Here is a 19,691-nt window from a genome sequence, read left to right as displayed (position 1 = left end):
TAATGAAAGGGTTACAGAGGAAAAGGGTTTGTCAAGGGAGGACCTTAAGTTCATGAAGATCATGGAAAAATCTGCAACAATGGAAGATGGACACTACTGTTTGAAGTTACCTTTTAAAAAGGATAACATAAAGATGCCAAACAATTTCTCCATAGTTAAACAAAGATTGCAAAGTCTACAACGAAAACTTCTCAACAATGAACAGTTGCATAAAGAATATAAAAACTTTATGGACGAGATGATAAGTAATGGATATGCAGAGCAAATACCTTCACAGCAGCTGTCTTGCGAAAATGGAAAGAAGTGGTACATTCCTCATCACGCAGTTTACCATCCCAGAAAACGATCTATAAGAATTGTATTTGACTGTGGGGCATCATTCCAGGGGACATCATTAAACAAACAGCTCTTACAAGGTCCTAATCTCACAAGCACATTGCTTGGGGTTTTGCTTAGATTTCGACAGGATCCAGTCGCATTTATGGGTGACATAAAGGCAATGTTTTATCAAGTTAAAGTTGCCAAAGAGGACAGAGACTTTCTGCGTTTTTTATGGTGGCCAGATGGAGATCTGAGCAAGGACATAATTGAGTTTCGCATGACTGTTCATCTGTTCGGTGTAGTATCTTCCCCGAGCTGCGCCAGTTTTGCTTTGAGAAAAACGGCCGAGGACAATCAAACTGAATTCCTAGACAAGGTATGTGAAACGCTGAAAGAGAACTTCTATGTGGACGACTGTTTAAAGAGTGTGGCCTCCACCTCAGATGCTGTCGATTTGGTCAAAGATCTTTCAGCACTCTGTCAAAGGGGAGGATTTACACTGACCAAGTGGGTCAGTAACAATCGCACCCTGTTGCAAAGTATCTCTGAGGAGCAAAGGGCTAAAGACTTGAAAGAATTAAATCTTGACAGAGACAAACTTCCGGTAGAAAGAGCTCTGGGCTTGCAGTGGTGCGTGGAAACTGATACATTCAACTTCAAAATGGATATCCCTCAAAAATCCTGTACTAGGCGTGGAATGTTATCAATATCAAGTTCCATTTACGATCCATTGGGATTTCTTGCACCAGTCCTGCTGCCTGCCAAAGGAATGCAGCAGGAGCTTTGCAAAAGGAACCAATACCCCAAACCATGTTGCAAAGGTGGAAAGGTTGGCTCAGTGATTTGCAAATGCTTTCCCATTTCAAGGTTAAAAGGTGTATACAACCAAGAGAGTTTGGACCTCTCTCACATGCACAGCTACACCATTTTTCAGATGCTGGTGAATCTGGATATGGAACCGTGTCATATCTGCGTATGCAAAATAATAGGAAATCCATCCACGTCGCATTCTTGATGGGCAAGGCAAGAGTAACACCTCTAAAACCTGTCACTATTCCACGTCTGGAACTAACAGCTGCTGTAGTTGCCGTCCGAGTGGATCTCATGTTAAGGGCTCATTTGAGAATGAGACTCGAGCAATCTATATTTTGGACAGATAGTACATCTGTACTCAAATATATAATGAATGAGGATAAACGATTCCTTACCTTTGTGGCAAACAGAGTCTCATTCATTACAACTGCAACTAAACAATCACAATGGAGACATGTAAGCTCAAAGGAAAATCCAGCAGATGATGCTACAAGAGGGCTCAAGGCTGGGAACGTTGTTCATAGCAGCCGCTGGATCGAAGGACCAAGCTTTCTGCAGAAGCCAGAAAGTGATTGGCCAACCAATTTAATGGAATGCTCCTTAGAACCAGAGGACCCTGAAGTCAAAGGTGAGGCCACAGTAAATGTTACTCAGGTAAAAGACTTGCTTGATGCTACATGTCAATTGATGGTGTACTTCTCAGACTGGAGAAGGCTCAAGGTTGCTGTTGCTTGGTTCCTTAGACTGAAGGCAATCCTTCGTTCAATGAGAAATAAGAAGAAAGGACCGCAACCTTACTCAGATAACCCAATTTGTAAAGGTACTACAAAGGAGAAAGTAAAGAAAACGCAACTGTACAGACTATCTTCAAAGGATCTTCTGGAAGCTGAGCTTGCCATTATTAGATTTTGCCAGCAACAACGATTTGGAGAGGAGATTGCAACGTTGTCAAGTGGGAAAGGTTCTGTGAGCAGGCACAGCTCAATTTATAGATTAGATCCTTATCTTGACGATGAAGGCCTCTTAAGAGTTGGGGGACGACTGACAAAGGGCTCCTTACCAGAAGAAACGAAGCATCCCTTTGTTCTTGCAAAAGATCAACATGTAGCAAATCTCATCCTAAAGCACATTCATCAACAGCTTGGTCATAGCGGTCGTAACCACACCTTATCCACACTAAGGAGAAAATACTGGATCACAAAGGCCAACTCGGCTGTAAGGAAGGTTATCGCAGAATGTAATTTTTGCAGAAAATATCATGGAAAAGCCTTGGAGCAAAAGATGGCAGATTTACCCAAGGAAAGAATCTTGCCAGATAACCCACCATTCACCAATGTCGGAGTTGATTACTTCGGACCTATTGAAGTGAAAAGAGGACGAGGTACAGCTAAACGCTATGGAGTCATTTTCACCTGTTTAGCCAGCCGAGCAGTGCACTTGGAAGTGGCTAGCTCTCTAAACACAGATGCCTGCATTAATGCTTTGCGCCGTTTCGTGAGTCGAAGAGGTCAAGTCGCTCACATCCAATCGGACAATGGAACCGACTTTGTCGGAGCAGACAGAGAGTTAAGGGAGGCTCTTGAATCGGTGAAACATACCCAAATAGCGGATGCTTTGCGACACATTGGAATAAGATGGAGTTTTAATCCGCCCGGAGCATCACATCATGGTGGAATTTGGGAACAGATAATTCGTATGATCAGAAAGATTCTGAGATCCGTTCTTCAGCAACAACAGTTGGACGACGATGGATTAAATACGGTTCTATGTGAAATTGAAGCAATTTTAAATGACAGACCCATCACAAAGCTTTCTGATGATCCAAAAGACCTAGAGCCACTTACACCAAATCACATCCTCCTGATGAAAGGAAAACCATCTTTACCACCCGGACTATTTGACCCTCAGGATATGTATCTGAAGAGAAGATGGAAACAGGCTCAGTACATCTCAGATCTTTTTTGGAAGCGATGGATACGCGAATACCTGCCTTTGTTACAGGAGAGACAAAAATGGAACCAAAAGAAGAAGAATCTAAAACCTGGAGATATAGTCATTATAAGGGATTCTTCTGCACCGTGTGGTTCCTGGCCACTTGGAAGAGTTCTGGAAGCCATTTGTGACAAAAAAGGACTTGTGCGATCTGCACGTTTAAAAACAAAGACTAATATTCTGGAAAGACCTGTAACTAAACTTTGCTTGTTACATGAGACTGTAATCTAAAAGTGTGTTACTTATGTTTATCTATGTGAATGTATAGGTCTAAAGAAGACTGTATTAGTGGCTCCTTATTTTCTTTGTGATTAGAATTGCCATGTCTGATAGCCATTTCAATTAGGGGCCGGGGTGTAGGAGCCATTCTTGGGTTAATACCTTATGTGGTCACTAGAGGTCACCTTTTTCTGTTTTGATTATGTAATGTAAAGGTATTTAAGGTAGACGCACGTAATCGGCGTCAGGTGTGTCATTGAGAAGGCAAACAGTTTGTGAACGTTGCGCTGTTATGCTATGTCGATACGGAATAAAGACCAAAAAGGACAAGATACATACTGCTGGATTTATTGGACTGTGAACTTAATTCATGCATACCAGTGACATCGCGTCACCCCCGTTAACGACCACCTCAGTGGCTTCAAGCGTAGGCTTAGCCTCTACAATATTATAATATTTTTACACATTTTTTTTCATTAAAAAATGAGTAGGACACTGAATAACTCAAAGACACATGATCTTTGACAATTTCCTCTCAATTTCTTATATCACACATTTATTGTTGCTGCAGGACATCCCCCACCCCCCTTAGCGCATGCTCTGGCTGAAGCCGTTTGCTTAAAGCCACCTTTCTTCTGATTGGCTCTTTCTGACAAACACTTTGTCTGAATAAACATGTGTGAGTTCTGGTCTCACAGCCAATACTTTTCTAAATGGTGACCTCATACCTCATTCAGTGGCGGTCCTAGCCTGTTTGGCGCCCCGGGTGAACACACACAGTGCCCCCCCCCCTCCCCCACACACACGCACAAAACATATTAAGGATTGTACATTAACATAAAACTGTTGTACACACACATATGAAGAGAGAGAGAGTATACATTGTATGCAAACAGCTACCAAACAGCCATCATCATTCGTCATACAATGAGAACAGGACAAATCAACAAGTGACACTGACTAATTAATATTAAAATCTGTAACATAATGTATTGTTTTGAGTTTAGTCCATTACTGTTGCTATTTTTACCATTTCTTCTTGGAGCAACTGGAACCCACATTATTTCCTTAGGGATTAATAAAGTATTCTGACTCTGATTGTTTCAGGATGAGCTGCCATTATCCAATCACACGTCTGCTTACCTGTATCTTTTGCTCGTTTCTCCTCCTCTTCTTTTCTATTTTTTCTAAACTGAGCACCTGATGGCTTTGAACTTTTCTTGTCCATCTTCCATTGGTTTTAATTTTGCACTGCAGTATGAACACCCATTCCTCAACTCGAGGATCACCACAACATAACCTAACAGACCTACACCTTAGTTCACAGGTTCACTTTGTGTAGGTTTTATTTCTGGGATTTCACACAACCCAGGATTCAAGTTATGAATCCATAATAGGCTTGAATTTACATCATTATGAATGAAATGTGCTCTATCTGGAAGCAGCCGGCCCCGCCCCTTTCGACAGGTTGTGTGTGAGACTTTAAATCATCAAACTGTAAATTATACATTTTAAATTGTTATTGATCCTTTACCCCGAGTCCTAATGTGTATATTTATTTTCTTACTCTTCTTATATTTATTGTTTGTTTACTTGCACTGCTGTAACTGGAGCCTCGTCGTCTCGTCTCTCTGGACTGTCTGTAGCGGAGATGACAATAAAGTTTACTTTGACTTCAGCAGCGAGCAGGAGCACCGAGGAAAAACATGGGTGCAAATTATAAGTCTGTATCATGATGTCTGGTGTTTTCGTGTTTGTTGATTTGTTTTTATTTTGTTTTTATTTTGCGAGTTGGTTATTAGATGCTGCTACAGCCGGTCAGAGAATCCCCCGCCGCCCCGCCCTCTCCTCTCTGCGCCGCAAGCAGCAGGCGCACCTCGCAAACGGGGGACGCCCTTACTCCCAGCAAATGGGCGATAGAAAACCGATCGGTGCGTATGACATTCCCAATATGCGCTGGCTGACGCCGGGGCAGCATGAGTACGAGCAATTATTATTTTTTTGCTGATGCCCGTGATGCCGCCCCGTATCTAAAACCGCTACTCTTCCTCCAGACTCATTTCTTAATAAGCCTGAAGGTATAATAATCTCTTTGAAATTAAAAATGTGAAACATAAACCTGCTGGAGAACATCAGAGTCTTATTGTTGTAAATGATGAGAACGAATGAGGATTTTAAAAAGTTCTGAATCTTTTTTTTTATATATATATAAAAAGTTAATAAACAAATAAAAAGACTAAAGATATATGCTCAGTGGATTGAAATAAGAAACCTCTCATTGATAATTGATATAATTTCTCTGATAGCGTCAGGTTTCGTGAGCACACCTAAACAGAGGGCGTGTCTGACACTCCGGGGCCCTGTTTCAGGAAGCCGGTTTGGAAAACTCAGAGTGAAAAACGACACTCACGGTTGAGTAACCCCGAACTGTCCAACTCGGAATATTCCGTTTCAGAAAGGCTGATAACAATTAGTTCAATCAAGGCGGAGTTGCTTTAACCCCAAGTGAAGCGCGCGGACGAGGATACATAAAGCCCTGATAAGCGGAGCACAGATTAAGCGAGTCACCATGGAGACGGAGGGAAAGAAGGCGCGGTCAATGTATTTCACAGCGCTTGAGGCCGAAATGCTGATGGCAGCATATGCCGATAACATGCAAATTCCGCGGAAAAAAGTAACACAGCGACAGCTGCAAAAGAAAGTGAGCATGCATGGCAAAACATAGCCGACAGAGTCAATGCGTGAGTGTTAATATAAACATTGATCTAGGGATTTCCACCCATTTAACACGTTATTTTATCATATGTTATTTTATTTGTTATTTTATACATTTTATTTTGTGACGTGATGTGAGCGCAGGTGCAACCCAACAGGCCCCAAACGTGCCTGGCAGCAAGTAAAAATGAAATATAAAAATATAGTCCAAACAGGTAAGGTGTAATTGTATTATGAGCCATAGTGCTTGGTCTGTTTGTCCCATGTAAATCAATTGCAGTTAGAGGTTACATTAATTTTCTGTCTGTAAGCACTTATTGAAATTATCTGAGCACATTACAAGTACATATTTGCTTACTCTGTATGCTCAAATGTGACCCGTTATAGCCAACAGAAAAAAAGCGGAGGCCCGAAAAACAGGTGGGGGTCCTCCACCACTCACAGAGGCTGAGCAGTTGGCCCTCAGCCAAAACAGTGGGCGCCCTGTGGCCGAAGGCATCTCTGCGGGGACATCCTCTGAGTCAATAACCCCGCAAGACACAAGTGCCTACATAGGGGGTAAATTCAAAATAATACATGATGTGCATACATCCTTTCTTCACAGTCACCTTTGCAGTGCTGCTCATTCATTTGATAAACTCTTTACCATAATGGATTATTTTGTAGTGAAGTTATTTTCCTACTGATTTTGCCTTCCCTCAGTCTTGGTTGTCTTTGAGAGCATAATGACAATGAAGTGTAAGGTGCTTGGTATGTTTGTTAATTGCCATTTGGTCCCTTGTAAGTTATAAGTGACCTGTATAAACCTCATATTCTATCAGTTGATGGTGATGGTGTACTGCATCTGGTGCAGCCTCCTGTTGAGCCAGACCAACATGCAGTTGTGAGTAATACTCCACAGATTATATGAGTTTACAGTAGAACAGCAATGTTGTCTATTTCTTTACTAGAGGAAAATAATGAAGAAACATTGACAGCTGTTACAGAGGAGGAAGCAACAGAGACACTTTATGAGGTTTACATCTTTTAATACTTTGTGTACAGAAAATACAGGCGACCAATAAAGCCAGTTGAACAAAAAATCTGTTTATTCTTCTTTCAACATGTTGAGGTGATGGGTCAAAGGAAATGATTGTGACATATGGTGTCTCTGACTGCGCTTCCATCTTGTATGTCCGTGGGAGGGTCAGGATGTTCATGGTTTGGATCACTGCTGATGTTTGGTTCAGAAGGACAGTGTTCTCCTCTAATTGTGGCAATGTTGTGAAGAATCACACATGCCACAATAATGTCACATGCCCTTTCTGGGGTGACCCTGAGTCTTTGCAGGCACTGGAACCGGGCCTTAAGCATTCCGATAGTCATTTCAACTCTGGCTCTTGTCCTGCAATTAGCCAGATTATATCGCTGCTGTGGGCCCGGTTCAGGGTCAGGGTAAGGGGTAAGCAAATAGGGTAAACATGGATACCCCCTATCACCAAGCAAGTAGCCAGTGAACTCTCCTAAGACAGAAGGATACACTTCAGTTCAAATGTCCCTGAAGCAATTGGTCTTTATATATTTTAAAGTATTTTCAACTCACCATGTCCAAATTTTGTGCTCAGTGTACATTCACGGAATATTTGTGAGTCATGGACAGAGCCTGGCCACTTGGCTTCCACATTTGTGATAATGTTGGCAGCATCATATATGATCTTCACAGTGCAGAGAACACAAATTAGCATCCATTACTATGATGAAATAATTTGTTAGTTTGAAATGCTACAGGGAACTATGTACCTGTACATTAATGCTGTGGAAAGACTTCCTGTTCACATAGTCTCCTTCATTTACTGAAGGAGCAATAATTGGAATGTGAGTACCATCTATACAGCCAATCACGCCTGGGAACCCTGAAAATAAATGTAAAATTTAAGTAGTAGTCCAAGTATCACCACATCATAAATTAAGTTTTGTTCATCCTGATACCTGCAACTTTGTGGCATCCCTCTTTGATGAATCTTGTGGGTCTGTGACCGGGGAACACCACAGACGAGTACAGGAGACGTTTCAGTGCAACTGTAACATTCCTGACTGCCCGACAGACGGTAGCCTTGGAAACGTGCTCAGCGTCACCAATATTATACAGAAAGCTCCCGTTTGCAAAAAACCGAAGTGCAATACAAATAATATGTACAGAACTGAGAGCATGTCCGCGATGTGTCACATGCGTAATATATGGCCTGAGGATGTTATTCAAATGAATTATAGATTGTGCTGAGAAACGGTAACGTTCGCACAGGAAATCATCAGGTAATGATAAGATGTCCAGACGCGCTCGAATCACTCTCTCCCGGCGGAGAGCTCTGCGGAGAATTTGGGCTTCGATATCTACTGGCTCTTCAAGGAAGGGACACGCCATGTCTGAGACTTCCTACTGTCAGGTTTCCGACAAAGGGGCGGAGACAGTCAGGGTTAGTTGTGGTAAACCTGCTAGGGGGCAGGTTAGCTTCACGGCGTGTGTCGTCATAGTGACTCACTCAGGCTGCAGCTGAACTCGCTTTGTGAAACCGAAAACCCAGAGTTTTCGTTAACTCAGGGTATACTTACTCAGTTTTTCCACTAAACCGGCTTCCTGAAACAGGGCCCGGGAGCCGATCGTCACGAACACCAATAAAAATGAAAACAGACAACGAGACTCTGGCCTGATCGGGAGCACTGCGACTGTCTGAGGAAAGGTGAAATGCAGCCATGAGGCATGTCAGTCTGTTAAAAACACTTTACAGCCTGTTTTAACTTCCCCAAAGCTGTTTATAATTTACATCCTTGCATAATGCTTGAATATAATTATGCATCTGAGCTGTCTTAATTAACTGACGTGTGTTTGACTGAGTATTCGCAAGTTTTTACTGATGCACCAGGAGCCAGAATCTACATTCGAATATTCAGTGTTGAAACAGTTTTTCGGTACATCAGCATTAAATATTATCTAAACCACGGCTACAAATAACATATAATTTTAAATATGAAAAAACAAAATAACCTTTCTAGAGTTATGGTTACAGACTCTCTTCAACTCCCTACACTTATTTTATTAGTCCAAACCCACAACACTCATTAAGTCTTCTCGTGTTTGAGAACTAAGGTTGTTGTTGTTATCGAAATAAAACGAAATGGATGCATATTTGTTTTTACTAATTAAGTTTACACTACTTTTCCTGCATAATAGTAACCAATAATCAAATTAAAATAATATTAAAATAAATACTTTAATAAAATAACCAGTAAATTAAAAAATAAAATAAAAAATAAAATAATTGAATATATTAAAATGTCTGAATTGAACAACATAGGAGGTTGATTGCAGCTGAAGCTCCAGGATTAAAACACAAGTTCAACTTAAATACATGTTCATACTTTGTATTTTACAAATGACGGCTCAGGTTTGTATTCAGTGCTAGAAAAAACAGCACAGGAGTATTTCCTGTTTGTGTTAGTATTTGTGTTGTTGGGGTGCTAAATAAGACGAGCGCTAAATTTAACAACAAAGTGGTTAAACTATTAGACTGACAAAATGTTTGGCTCCTGTGAATTCTTTTAACTTAACAAGTGAACTGTCTGCTTGTTTCTCCAGAAGTGCTCATCATTGGCATCGCTGACACTGACAATACAACAGGAAGTTACTGACAGCTTCCTGTTTTAATGGCAATGTTTTAATGGCAATAAGGAAGTTACGGACACTTTCCGCATGCAAGACGGTATGACAGACAGGAGTTTATAATGAAGAGAAAAGGTATCAGTGCCGACTTTCAGAAGTAATCTGCATTATCCGTGTTGTGGTCAATCAAACTTAGTCAGTAATTCACTTTAAAAACATAATAAGTTGAAGTCTGAACGTCAACAGAGGGATCACACTGGACAAGGACATAATTGAGCTTTGCATATTTTTGTTATTACTAAAGTTTTATTTTCAGTCTAGTTTCAGTTGGTGAGTTTATTTTCATTTATTATTCGTTTAATATTTATTAGTTTCAGCATTTCTGATTATTTTAATATGGGTGGTATTTATAGGGACAGATTAAGGAGGCTAAGAAATAACTCATAGTTGACGGAGACGTCTCAGTCTTGGGTAACATCCCTGCAAAGCGTTTGCATTGTGTTGTGGTGCCTTGACTTATGAGTTTAATTTGTTCCGTGACGGAGCTCATAACTCAAATTATTCGTATTTCAAATTAATTTTCCCAACTGAAGAAAATTGAAATGCCGCTAATCCGTTCCCTAAAAAGCAGCATTTTTGTAGATACGTGTAGAAGTGCTACCCTCATATTCACTTGCGGGTCGACTACAAGCACACTTTCGTCACGCTATTCATTTCTTTAATTCATTGCACACAATCCACTACTTCTCAGCGCTCGCTTTCTTTGAAGTTTTGCAAAACAACTGCGAGTTGCCCGCTGAAAGAGAGCAAGTGAGGCACGATATGCTGGGCGGATGTTGCGGCCATCACTGCGGTGTTTGCTGCAACAGCTGGCACAAAGGTTTGAGTGCAGTGAAGCTTTGGGTGCGGGCTGTAACACTTCTCTGAGTCATCACCCTGGATGTCCGAGTGTTACAAGTTAATGTTCGCTTTTAGAAATACCTGCAGAAAAACAGAAACTTGTAGATTCATGCATAAAAACACAAAAAAGTAATTTTATTAATATATGAATGATACTGGATTCACACATTGAGTAGGGGAGACCGGGGATAGTTGTAACGTGGGTCAGTTGTAACACTTCTAATTTCTCCAATCAGGGCTAAGTTTCAAATGATGCGACTCATCCTGTGCATGCCCAACTCAGTTCTGCTATCACATGTGAAAAATCAGCACATTTTGTCAAACACAGACAATTTAACATGAAAAAAAGTAATTTGTATGCCAAAAAGTAAGTTTTTCTACTTTATTTCAATTTCTAATAGCATTATCTGCTTTGCAGTTAAACTCATCAAACCTAAATTGTGTTATTTGTATGTCTATGGGGATATATTCTGTGTAGGTCTTTAGTGCTAATGTTTTAGCCGTTGGCTGTAATGTTAGCTAGTTCATGGCTATAGGAGTCTGGGTCAGTTGTAACAGCAACAGTCTGGGTTAGTTGTAACAATAATGCAGATGTTAAAACTTACCACACTATTACTTTAACTTATATTAAACAAGTTGGGGCAACGACATCAGCAGAGAGAGCTTCACTGGTCGCTCTTGTATATGCGGTTAATGCCATTGGCAACACAATTACTTCACTGTTTGTGTTCCCACACATACATTATGCAGACCACTGTGTCAGAGATGGACCAGTAGGAAGTACTGGTAGTGGAAATAAATCAGGATGGGTGCACGAAACAGATTTCCTCATCTTTCTGAAGCACTTTGCAAACCACACCAAGGTAAGCCATGATAAAAAGTAATGGAATTGCGATGCTGGTGAACAACTACATTTTTTCAGCTTCATTGTTATGTTCAAAATTGGTGCAAGAGTTGTCGGTTATAATTCCCACTGAGCCAATGAGGCCAAACTCAAGGAAGACCAACCAAAATTAATGAAATATTCAGTTGCAGAAAATTCCATAATTTGTCTTTTTTGGGGGGTTGGAATATGTTCAAAAGTTAGATTTCTGCATTCTGTCACACACACACACACAGCTACATGAATGGATGTAAGTGCATTCATGTGTTGAATAAACAAAGATTACATGTTAATGTTTTGTTAGTACCCTTATTTCATTGTGTTACATTTCACCCCAGGATGTGTTACAACTAACCCAGACTATGGGGTTAATTGTAACATTTCACTCTTCGTGTTTGAGACCATACCATGCAATGGGGAATTGTGCTGCAGAGAAAATAGCTGCACTATTTAATAGCCGAGACATGTAAATACTTTGCATTACATTTTGAATCCACTACCTTAAAAGAGCTCCAATTTACAGACAGAAATGTCAAAAATGTTACAACTATCCCCGGTCTCCCCTATAAAGTATAAAATTGAGAAGAAAGAGGACAAAAGTTCTAACCTATAACCCACATGTAAATGAAATTAAAAAAAAACTACAAGACATCCAAAAACCAAAGCAGAAAGAAAACCTAAGTTAGGCAGTAGAAAGATACCAGCCTTCTGAGAGGAGGGAGAGATCGACTCAGGGAGGTTCGGTTAATAAAGGAACTAACAAGTGAAGAGAGGGTGGTGAGAAGACAGAGAGAAACCTGAGAAGCCGATGAATGAAGAAAATGAGAATGAGAGGAATAAGAATGAAGAGGATTATTAAGGGGCAGCACTATCCAGAAACATGATGGCTTTAACATCTGGATTTACATGGAGAAGGAAGAATAAAAATCAAAAATATCAAAAATTTAATTAAAGTATACAATATCATGTCATTTATTCTAATGCATGATAAAAAATGTTGAGTTACTTGGACCTTTTAAACCATAAAGCATAGCTGTTTTTTGAAAGTCCATGGAAAAGACAGAAGCATCATCACAGTCAAAAGAACTGTGCAATAAAATTATGACATTTAAAAACGCACAAAACTTACTCAAGGTCAAATTTGAAAACAATGTCTTTTTAAAAATGTAAACCTTGTGTTATCTGAAATCAGATATCAAGCGATAATGCATCTACTGATCACTGATGACAATTGTTTCTTGATTTCCAGTCTCAGCTGATGAAGACCACTGAAGTGCAAATCAAGCAATGAAGAAAAAGCAGTATTACAGTTAAAGATGAAACACGGAAACAAGACAAGAAATGCATTCAAAGAAAGCTCAGACTCACCAAAGGACAGAGATGGATCTAAAAAGCCACAAAGAAACAGAAAATGAGAGAAATGAGACCTCTGACACATCTACTGTTAGAGTGCTCAAGCTTTTCACCACTATCTCTACCTTTTACAGACAGTTTCTCAAGCTAAATATACCAACCATAATCAATTCAATTCATAATCCAAACTTTTGTATGTCAAGGCGGCACAATGCACCGTTTCTATCATCACGTAAAACTGAACAAACTCCAGCTTCCACCTTCATTAACTCTTCACTCTGTACTCTTCCAAAGTTTGATCCTTTCCCCCCACAGTCAACCTCAGCAAAACCCAGCAGCACAACTGTGGAACAAGACAGGAAGCCTTTACCCTTGTTGTGTCACAGTCTCTGCACCTCACAGGACTCTGCTTGTTCCACGAATGACAGAATTGTTCTAAATCAATTACAGTTGCCTGAGCTAAAGACTCCAGACTCCACCTCCACTACCTTTTCATCTGTTTCTCCTGTTAGGCATCTTTACACACACTTGTTTTTTTCTTTTGCATCAGTTAAAGGCGACTCCACCTCCACTACTATTTCGTCCCCTGATTTTCGTTGCCTTAAAAGGATTTCCTCACAATCCACCTGGATGAAACCAGGCAGCATAAAGATGCAGCAATACAGTACTACTTTACTGCTGTATCACAGCTTCTCCACCTTACAGGACTCTGCTTTGTGCACTAATGGCAGTAAAATATATGATTTTTCCACATTTCCTTCTTGCACCCAGTCCAATATCCCAACTGTTGCTTGTTCAGCTGAATGCAGCCAAGAAGAAATACTAGAAGAAGATACAAGCAGAGTTTCAGTTTCATGGACAGAAGACAAACCAGGAAAAGCAGATCCACCTGTCATAACTGAAGACATCCTACGTACCACAACTCTGCCATATAATTCTGATCTCCAGCTCTCCTCCACAGATTGCTACAGCGTTCCTTCACTGAACAAAATACCAAAGAACAACTCAACACAAGCAGCAAGCTCACCTGACATGAAGTTAAAGGAGTTTTCACCTATCATCGCTGCTGATGACTCTGATGATGAAACCTACCTGTTCCAGTGCTCCAGTGCAGGCCTGTACCAGTGCAGTGTGACTGGCCTGGTGTTTGACATGAAGGCAGAAGGAGACGTGGTTTACAGGACTGTCCCTTGGAACAGGAGGCTGCTGGCCCAACACCACAAGAAGCCTGCAGGACCCCTGTTTGACATCAAATGTCAGCAGCAGTCAGTGTGTCAGCTTCATCTCCCACACTGTGAGCTCATCTCCACAGGTGGAGGTCAGTTCTTGCAGGTCGCTCATGTGAATGATGTTGGCATAGAGTTTATTACCCCTCACCAGATAACAGAAACTCATGTTGTTATAAACATCACAGGGTTTTCTGGTTACGGTAATGTCAGGGATGAAAACTCTCCCTGTGACCCAGTCCGAGCGTTGGTTCTGCTCTTCTACAAACCTCCAGTTGATCCTGATCTCACATCCTTCCTCAGCGTGCTGTTGTTGCCTAAAAATGTTGCTCTGAGAGATGTGCTGCACACCAGGAAGAAACTAGTTGGAGATGAGAGGTACATAGAGACATCTCCTCACTGTAAACTGCATCCAAAGCAGGTTTACACTCTGTCCACTGTTCCTGAAGATGACTCAGTTCTAGTTCAGCCAATAGAGGCCGAATTTGATGAAGAGTCCTATGACAACTACTTCCCATCCTTCCAGGTGATTTTGGAAAGAAACATGAACAATATTCAGTTATTTATTAGAGAAAGCATCAGTTCCACCAGCATGTGGCAAAGACAAGTTTATCTTTTGCCTTCTAGAGTAAAATCGTTCTGTGGGCAAATGCCTTTGAATCTCTCTCCCAATGAGAGGCTGTTAAATGTACGGAGCTGCTTCATCGATGGGATATCACCACCTGTTCTCAACAGCCTGCTGGACAGACTGCTGGAGAAAAAGGTGATAACTGATGCTGAGAGGGAGGAAGCAGACGCCATGCAAAACAGAAGCAACAGAGCTCGTTGTGTTATCGACACTGTGAGGAAGAAAGGTGAAGCTGCCAGTTCACAGATGATTGAGTTTCTCAGTGAGCTTGACCTCTTACTCTGTGAACATCTTGGGTTGGTCTGAAGCATCCATGTAAATGTTGCTGCATTTGAGGAGACAGTAAATCACACTTCACTTCAGATTTCATCTGGTTTTCATTGATATAATGAATGATGGAAAACAGTTTAACATAATGAGCTGTTTCACCTGCCATGATTAGCTAGAGATGGAGGAAATGAAACAGGAGAAGGAGGAAGGAAAAAACTCCCATTTTAAAAAATATTCAGAATAAGCCTGATGCTTTTGAAGATATTTATAGTTTTCTTAACACTTCATCCATGTTCAGCGTGACTCTTTGGTAGTAACACAGTAAAACACAAACTGTTTATTTTTCAGACATAATATAAAATGATTAAATTGCTAAATCTGTATTTTGTGCTGTAGTTATGTTGGTTTGTTGTGAAGTCTCGTGTTTGTTAAGGGTAACTGCCAGAGGGTTGAAGGAAGACAACATGGTGATAAAGTCAATCTTCCAAACAACAGAAAATTAACTAATTGTGGTCCTATTAGCAAGTTCTGATAGATTTCATGCATTTTCCAGTGACATGTGTAAGTGACCAAAACTGTGAGGACAGTACGTTTGTATAGTGCAACATATGATATGATAGTATGTGGTTGCATTAATCTGGTGCTTTTGAAAGAAAGGCATCATTGTGGATTTGGATTTGGCTCTGTTTCTGCTCATCATCGTCATTATCATCACAGTGTTGAATTATAACTCTGAGAAAGCTTTGGACTTCCATTATTTCCCAGGTGGCTTGCAGCTCCTTGACACTTCAGATTTTCCCTGTGGATTATAAATATAAGTAAATGTGAGATCTATCAAGGAAGCCTGCTTTCCCAATTATTTCCATTAGCACAGAGCACAGACGTGGAACGCATTTTCAGTGCTGCAAGTGTTTATGTCACCACCAACCTTCTTATCACCACCAAAGATAAGAACACAATCAGCATTAGGTTAGGATGGGTTCATTAAATGAGTAGAATTGATGTGATTTGATTGTTCTTATTTTACTTTTTGCTTTGTTCCTGCCAAACTGCTTTAACAAAATCTGATAATAAAGTGTAAACTGTGGACATTCACTTGTTAACCCTTTGTGAAACAATAAAGGTATAAATCTGAGTATTAATCTTTATCAGTCCAAATTTCTCTAATTGGTTTCTCTAGCCTTTCCAAGCAGTTTCTTCCATTGGAGTCTGCACTCCTGGCTTATAAAACCATCCCTGGTTAACAAGTGACACCATCAAGAGTGGAGCTGAAATGACAGATGTGACTGATAAGATTTGACCTGCAAGACTAGTCAGGTTTCATCACATCAGGGCAGTCAGGCTGGGTGAGTCGCCTCACCTACATCGGCTCCAGATCTTTGCATTATCTATTGGATAAAACTCATAGGATCAGGGGTTAAGATGTCTTCTACAAAGAGCCGAACCAGACTTCCTGTATAGAGGTTTTGTGGCCTTCAGTGTCAGACATAACATCACTAGCTAGAGGTATAGATACATAGATAAAGTGTACAGGATGTCATGTGGGCATTGTGCAATTGATACATCATTACATTTACATATGCATTGGTATGGCGCTCATGTGTATTATCACAGCAGGGCTGCTACACATCAAATGACCAGCAGTTGTCAATACTTCCAAATGAGCTGTTAAACGGGGCATCATGTGATCTGCCTTTTGGCGAAGCAATAGGCCGGAAAGATTCACACACACACACACACACACTCAAGGTCCCTTTTGAGTTTGTTTAATGCAACATCAGTTCCTCCCAATACACTATTCTGACATCACCTGATCCAGCTGTTCCCAAATGACTAACAGGCCCAAATGTGGTCCACATCTGCAGCTTCAGTTGGCCACATTTGACCTGCGATAACAACAATCCCCCGGGGCGAGTATAAATGACACAACTCAAACAAAGGTCAATTACTTATGGATGACATGTCAGGTGGATAAAATGGAGAACAGCTGGTTACCCTCTTACTTAACTGTCAGCTAACAAACTTGGTTTTCTTTTGAAGGAGGTTAATGGATTTGTGCAGAGTCTACACTGTTAGAAAAAGCATCTTGAAAAAATGGTAATATTCCGGCAGCTGGGGCGCCAAAATACGACGGTAAAATAACAGAAAATAACTGTCCCATAAAAATACGGTTATTTTCAGTAATGAAAATAGAATTTGTTGCGCTAATTTGACATGGGATTCTGCCTTTTCCAAGTGCTTTTAGACATTAAATTAGGAACATTTTTACGTGATCAAACAATGAAATTACCTATAAACAAGGTCACTGATTGTGGAAATATGAATCATAATAAGTAAATGTACAGAAATATACAGTTGGTTTAAATACTGACAGAGGCGAGGCTGCCATATCGCACCCTTTGGCCAGAGAGTGTCCGAACCGGGGCACAAACCGGCAATCTTCTGATCACAAGGCAAGCTGCCAAACCTTGAGCCATGAACGGCCTAACTAGCAATGATAATAATACTTATGTGATGCAACACAAGCTTATAGGGATCATATTATATACTTTTCCATAGCATTACATTTGAATTCAACAGTTCAATTTTTCAAATAACGGACAGATATTTGTGAAATCATGATACATTTGTGAATGTATTTAAATATGCACATGTACGGACAGATACATTTAATAATCATGACAATTATGTTGTATTACATTACAGTGATTTAACGTTAATTTACATTCAAAATGTGAAGTCAAAGTCTATTTACGTAACTTTAATGATATTCTAGAAGAACAGAACATTACTGTAAAATGCACAGTAAAATACCTTCATATTAGGGTTTTTTCCTACGGTCGCAGCCATACCCGCGACCGTGTTGTTAGTTCACATTCATTGGCCGATGCTTAGCGTCATGTTATTTATATTAATTGCAATTCCTACCTCTACATTTCTTTTTCAAAATATATAATTAGCACAGTGTGTCCGTGCAATGTTTTACATTGTGGCATGCAGAGAAATCTTAACAACGAAGCTCACAGAGAGAGATTGAGCTTGTTGTTTAACCCCAAGCTGGTAGGGGGAGCTCTTTATTAAAACACTTGCCGGTGCTACAATGTGCCTCAAGGTTCAACAACAGCACAACAGAAGTCACTCAAGGTCTGTGTCCCAATTCAGGGTCTGCACGCTTGAAGTACTCATTTTAAGTGCGGTTACGTCACCGCCACGCGATGACGGCTGTCCCAATTCGAAGTGTACTTCAAATGCATACTCCAAATGCACCGTCGATTTCCCCAAATATCAAGTGTGGTCCGGTGCACGCTTCGTGGTCCAATATATCCCACAATTCATAGCGAGGCGGTGGGTGTGGATAATTTTGCCGCAAAATACGGCAGAAGGGAGCGGCCGAAGAGGGGTTTTTTTTGTTTCCAAACTTTATTGAAAATATAAAGCGAACAGTCAGTCATTCCAGTTCAGTTTGCACAGTAGACATACAAGGCAAATAAGAGTAACAATATACAGTACAATGAAATAAGAAGGATAAATAAATAAAGGGAAAAAAAAGAAAAAAAGGGGGGGAATGTGACAGACTTCATAACAACTTTGTACTTGAAAGTTGTGACAGCTCATTCATTAAACATTTCTGAATGAATTTCAATCAATGATAAACCTTTTTTATTGGAAGTTAATTTAAGAGAGTTTAAGTAATATTCAATTTCAATCAAAAACAAATTAAATGATGGGGTTGAGTTTTGAAATTTACATTTATGTATATGGAATTTCCCTGGAAGCGATGGAGCGGCCGAAGAGTGAACTGTCAAAAGTACTGAATATGACGTCACTTATTTATGTGGGAATGTTTAATAATTAAAGTCAGTCATATATCCACAAACACAAGCTGAAAGTCAGTGATATATGTATATATGTGTATATATATATATATATATATGTGTATATATAACACCCAGCACGCCCCTGCGGGCGCTTTATCCTTCAAGCTCGGGTCCTCTACCAGAGGCCTGGGAGCTTGAGGGTCCTGCGCAGTATCTTAGCTGTTCCCAGGACTGCGCTCTTCTGGACAGAGATCTCTGATGTTATTCCCGGGATCTGCTGGAGCCACTCGCCTAGCTTGGGAGTCACCGCACCTAGTGCTCCGATTACCACGGGGACCACCGTTACCTTCACCCTCCACATCCTCTCGAGCTCTTCTCTGAGCCCTTGGTATTTCTCCAGCTTCTCGTGACATCCAAGAATACATTGGGAAGATGGCCCCAACTGACCGAGTGCTCAGTGAATACCTCAGGCAGCAGAAACCCAAGAAAGAGGAGGGAGACGAGGAACCATCATGGAAGGACAGGCCCCTGCACGGTATGTAAAACCGGCAGATAGAGGAGGTGGCTGATATCCAGAAATCCTACCAGTGGCTGGACAAAGCTGGACTGAAAGACAGCACAGAGGCACTAATCATGGCAGCACAAGAACAAGCTCTGAGCACAAGATCCATAGAGGCTGGGGTCTATCACACCAGGCAAGACCCCAGGTGCAGGCTGTGTAAAGATGCCCCAGAGACAATCCAGCACATAACAGCAGGGTGCAAGATGCTAGCAGGCAAGGCATACATGGAACGCCATAACCAAGTGGCCGGCATAGTGTACAGGAACATCTGTGCCGAGTATAACCTGGAAGTCCCGAGGTCAAAATGGGAGATGCCCCCAAGGGTGGTGGAGAATGACCAAGCTAAGATCCTGT

At 40.8% G+C, this 19,691-nt stretch overlaps 1 protein-coding gene across 1 annotated transcript; it reads left to right on the top strand.

The window, feature by feature from the left end:
- Positions 1-2,415: 2,415 nt before the first annotated feature.
- LOC113028865 (NACHT, LRR and PYD domains-containing protein 1b allele 3-like) lies at positions 2,416-14,993 on the top strand. Its single transcript, XM_026179300.1, has 2 exons — positions 2,416-2,515; positions 13,795-14,993. The coding sequence occupies exons 1-2, from the start codon at positions 2,416-2,418 to the stop codon at positions 14,991-14,993; spliced, it is 1,299 nt and encodes a 432-aa protein (XP_026035085.1).
- Positions 14,994-19,691: the final 4,698 nt, after the last annotated feature.

Source organism: Astatotilapia calliptera, chromosome 9 (genome assembly GCF_900246225.1).
Source record: "Astatotilapia calliptera chromosome 9, fAstCal1.2, whole genome shotgun sequence".
NCBI classification, from domain to species: Eukaryota; Metazoa; Chordata; class Actinopteri; order Cichliformes; family Cichlidae; genus Astatotilapia; species Astatotilapia calliptera.
Note: the sequence above shows the minus strand (reverse complement) of the source record. Positions and strands in the feature narration are given on the sequence as shown.